This window comes from Sinocyclocheilus rhinocerous, unplaced genomic scaffold, assembly GCF_001515625.1.
Source record: "Sinocyclocheilus rhinocerous isolate Xijiao unplaced genomic scaffold, SAMN03320098_v1.1 scaffold1538, whole genome shotgun sequence".
NCBI lineage: Eukaryota > Metazoa > Chordata > Actinopteri > Cypriniformes > Cyprinidae > Sinocyclocheilus > Sinocyclocheilus rhinocerous.
The window spans coordinates 253,937-258,481 of record NW_015661872.1 but is presented as its reverse complement, the minus strand read 5'-3'; the positions used below and the strand labels follow the sequence as shown (position 1 = coordinate 258,481).

The 4,545-nt window shown below is 33.4% G+C and overlaps 1 protein-coding gene across 2 annotated transcripts in view; it reads left to right on the top strand.

Moving 5' to 3' along the window:
* Nucleotides 1-4,259, top strand: part of ddx1 (DEAD (Asp-Glu-Ala-Asp) box helicase 1) — an 8,629-nt gene extending 4,370 nt beyond the window's left edge. Inside the window, exons 15-26 of one of the 2 annotated variants that reach the window (XM_016536251.1) lie at nucleotides 1,063-1,161; nucleotides 1,403-1,492; nucleotides 1,572-1,760; nucleotides 1,861-1,912; nucleotides 2,053-2,199; nucleotides 2,279-2,370; nucleotides 2,481-2,553; nucleotides 3,217-3,289; nucleotides 3,370-3,412; nucleotides 3,498-3,593; nucleotides 3,671-3,791; nucleotides 3,883-4,259. In XM_016536251.1, coding sequence (XP_016391737.1) covers nucleotides 1,063-1,161; nucleotides 1,403-1,492; nucleotides 1,572-1,760; nucleotides 1,861-1,912; nucleotides 2,053-2,199; nucleotides 2,279-2,370; nucleotides 2,481-2,553; nucleotides 3,217-3,289; nucleotides 3,370-3,412; nucleotides 3,498-3,593; nucleotides 3,671-3,791; nucleotides 3,883-4,013 — 1,206 coding nt within the window. In that variant the 3' untranslated portion in view covers nucleotides 4,014-4,259. Of the gene's footprint in view, nucleotides 1-1,062; nucleotides 1,162-1,402; nucleotides 1,493-1,571; nucleotides 1,761-1,860; nucleotides 1,913-2,052; nucleotides 2,200-2,278; nucleotides 2,371-2,480; nucleotides 2,554-3,216; nucleotides 3,290-3,369; nucleotides 3,413-3,497; nucleotides 3,594-3,670; nucleotides 3,792-3,882 lie in introns of those variants that run through there. The other variant, XR_001638285.1, reaches the window with a different exon arrangement.
* The last annotated feature ends 286 nt before the right edge of the window (nucleotides 4,260-4,545 follow it).

Genomic DNA, 4,545 nt, shown 5'->3' with positions numbered 1-4,545 from the left:
CGCATCCCAATACCGTGTTCGGAAAGAAAATAACGTGTTTACAGAACCCCAAAAGGGAATAAATACGAGATGGGAGGAAAATACATATTTCAATACTTTCTCTCACAGTTTTATCATTGGGTAATTATACTGTATAATTGCGGGCATCAGGGAGCCGCTATTATGCCTGGCATTGAAACTGCTTTTGAATGCACGATCGCTTTTTAGTTTCACTTTCGAGATTCGCGATCGCACATACTCTGTTCATACACACACATATATTATGTAAACAAATTTTGGATGCGATTTAATCTTTTGACAGCACTAATTTCAAATAAATACTGTTCTTTTGCACATTCTATTGAACAAATTATCTATTCTGAATAAAAATAACACAAACTACAAAATATTACAAAGCAGCACAACTGTTTTCAACATCAGCATATTAGAATGATTTCTGAAGGATTATGTGACACTGAGGACTGGAGTAATGGCCGCTGAAAATTTAGCTTTGACATTACAGGAATAAATTACATTTTAAAATATATTAACATAGAAAATGGGTATTTTAAATTGTAGTAATATTTCATATTACTTTTTTTTTTGTATTTTGATCAAATAAATGTAAACTTGGTGAGCATAAGAGACTTATGAAACATTAAAGAAACATTATGATAAACATTAAAGAAACGGACTCCGAAAACTGACCGAAAGTTTTGAATGGTACTGTATAAAATTAAATTAGGTAAATATTAAATTATATAGATGTAACTTCAATGTTCAAAAATGTACAATGATTATTTTGATAGCCTTTCAAAGTATTGTAACAGAGATTTCAAATATATTAATATGGTACTATACAAAAGTTATAACAGACCAGGTTTAATAAGGCAACACTCAATTTTACGTATCCCTTGATACATATAAAAATATGTATCACTTGTCCCTGCTTTCTCTCTCTATCTGTCTACAAAGTGGTCTTGGACTAAAAAAGATTTAAGACCCCTGCCCTAGACCCTAATACAGAATTTAGTAATCTTTTTGTATTTATCTTTTTTTTTTATCACTTCATTGTACTTTTAGGTTGATATTGTGGTTGGGACCCCAGGCAGACTGGATGATCTCATATCCACAGGAAAGCTGGATCTTTCCCAAGTCCGCTTCCTGGTGCTGGATGAGTGTGTATGTTGAACACTTCAATTTATAAAACTCTGTACAGTTTTAGCATTAAAGGAACACTTTGGCTTAACTACAAGTTCTGTTGACAGCATAAATTGCGACATGCTGTTGATTTTACTGTAATCTTAACTTTTACCTCATTTTGTAAAAGTTTGTCTAGATTTTAGGTTAAATTTATCTGAACATATGGGAAAGTGCATTTAAAAAAAAAAACTGTGATTTCTGACTGAATAAATGTGTTCAGGATGGACTCCTGTCAGCTGGCTACACTGACTTCATCATGAGGGTCTACAACCAGATCCCACAGGTCACTTCAGATGGCAAAAGACTCCAGGTGATCAAAGCTCTAGATTTCTACTTTCCATAGAGATTTCAGCTGCAGTTCTTCATGAACGAATTACTGTGTGTTGTAGGTGATAGTTTGCTCTGCTACACTGCACTCATTTGATGTGAAGAAGCTCTCGGAGAAGATCATGCATTTCCCCACATGGGTGGATCTGAAGGGAGAAGATTCCGTTCCAGAAACGGTCCATCACGTGGTGGTGCCAGTCAACCCAAAAACTGACAGGCTTTGGGAGAGACTGGGGAAGAACCACATTAGGGTACATCTATTTAACACTTGCAAAGATCTCACTTCATTCTGTCTTTTTAAACTTCAGAATGTTCAGACAAGTGTAAATCACTGATGTTGTGTCTTCACAGACTGATGAAGTTCATGCCAAGGACGACACACGACCTGGAGCCAGCACTCCAGGTAAGAACTGCCTGCCATTAAGAACATTATGGTGAAATATCTAAATATATTTCCAGGTTCATATTATCAATTGTGAAAAGGACTTTGACTTGGTCTGATATGAAGGTCTTGCAGTGAATCATGTTATATGGCTTTATCAGAGATGTGGTCAGAGGCCATTAAGATTCTGAAGGGAGAGTATGCGATCAGAGCCATTAAGGAGCATAAGATGGATCAGGCCATCATCTTCTGCAGGACAAAGATCGACTGTGACAATATGGAGCAGTACTTAATCAAACAGGGAGGAGGTGAGGCGGGCACACGGCTCGGGCTTTTAGCCTTTATATGCCATCAAGTCTGGATGCAAACATTTGGCTTTTCCTACAGGTCCAGACAAGAAAGGACACCAGTTTTCTTGTGTCTGTCTTCATGGCGACAGGAAACCAAATGAGCGCAAATATAACTTGGAGCGATTCAAGGTAAAGAAAAATGGATTTAAATTTGTATAGATGTTTTTTTTTTTTTCATTTGAATATCTTTTCTGATAATAGTCAATCTATTGAAGTATCCTTTCATCATCCTACTTTAGAAACAGGAAGTGAAGTTTCTGATTTGCACAGATGTGGCTGCTAGAGGAATCGATATTCATGGTGTTCCTTATGGTAAGAAAGAAGAATTTCTCTGTTTTCTGAATTTACCTTCACAATGGTGTTAATTTTTTTTCAATGACTGATACCAATGATTTTATATTTTTACATTTCCTACAACCAAAATGCAGATTTTTCATTATCATTTGTGGGGGCTTTTTTCCCACAATAATAACTAAATCATTAGACTACAACTATAGAGACATGCATTTCTTAATAATAATAATAATAATAATATATTAAATAATAAAACAAAATAAATAATACTATTAAATTATATTATCAATAATAAAATGTATTTTTAATAATTAAAAATATACTGTTAATCATAATAATAATACAAATAACACTAATAATGATTTATATTAATACTATTAAATTATATTATCAATAATAAAATGTATTTTTAATAATTAAAAATATACTGTTAATAATAATAATAATAATAATAATACAAATAACACTAATAATGATTTATTTAATAAAACAATAAAGAATACTATTATATTTATTATAGTAGTAAAATGGTTATAAAATTATTTTATTTTATTAAAAAATATTTTATAGAATTATTATAAAAAATAATTCATGAATAGATCGATTTGTTTTGCGAAATGATTGCATTGGGGGAAAAAACTTCAAAAACAAAAAAGTGCAGTATTGTTTTCTGTTTTGCAGTGATAAATGTGACTCTACCAGATGAGAAGCAGAACTATGTTCATCGCATTGGAAGAGTCGGCAGAACGGACAGGTAACGGCCAGCATTTATCTTGTATCATTAGTCTGCATTTACATTTTAATCATTCATTGATATTTGTGTTGTCATCACAGGATGGGTTTGGCTATATCACTGGTTGCTTTGGAGAAAGAGAAGGTAAGTTGGAAGTAAAGCAGAACTGCTGATGTAGAAATGTAATGTGTTAGTGTGTTAATTGTGTGTCTGTGTGGGATTCACATAGGTGTGGTACCACGTTTGTCCCAACAGAGGAAAAGGCTGCTATAACACCAGACTCAAAGAGAATGGAGGATGTACTATTTGGTACAACGAGAAAGAGGTGAGAACACACTCAATACATTTACATGACATGAAGAAGATTTGAACTATACTTATTTTAAGTGTTTTCCATTTTAGTTGTTGTCAGAAATCGAGGAACATTTGAAATGCACCATTACTCAGTGTGAACCTGACATCAAAGTACCTGTGGATGAATTTGATGGCAAAGTGACTTATGGGCAGCGTAGGACTGCAGGGGGTGAGTGTATCTCTCAGGTGTCCTGTTTGTATCCTTTCATTTATTGTATCTGTTACTTATCTCTGTATCTATTTCCTCTCACACACCCCAGGTGGTCTCTATAAGGGCCATGTGGATATACTGGCCCCGACCGTACAGGAACTGGCCAGTCTGGAGAGAGAGGCACAAACTTCCTTCCTTCATCTCAGCTATCTACCCAACCAACTCTTTAAAGCTTTCTAGAGCACACTTGCATGCGCCAAACTGAAATAATCGCAAAGGAAGACACTACAGGACAAGAACAAGTCACTAACTTTACTAAATAAATATATTTAATTTCTAGATTGACATGAGGTTTGACATACAAAGGAAATTTTATTTACTGTGTTTTCCTTGTTTTAAATTGAAGAAATGCTAAAAAAAAAAAAAGTTTTGCTTTTCCAAAGCATTTAAGATGCAGTCATGCAAATCAACCTGAAATAAATTCAAATGGCATAATGCTTCTGTTTTCTTCAGTTATTGTGTTTACACCATGTAAACAGAGCTCATCTGTTCAGTTTTTGAGAAAACAGGTGAGGTTTTAAGATCAATTGTATCTACTATCCTACATACATGCAGAGTAAATCAGTGAAAAATAGCCTTAAATTGTTCACATTTTTATTTAGCTAAAAATAAAATTATGATCTAAAAATACAATAAGTATTATTTTAATTAATTTAGAGCTAAATAATTTATTATAAAGGCATTTAACTCTCTTTTTCCATGCAGTAATATA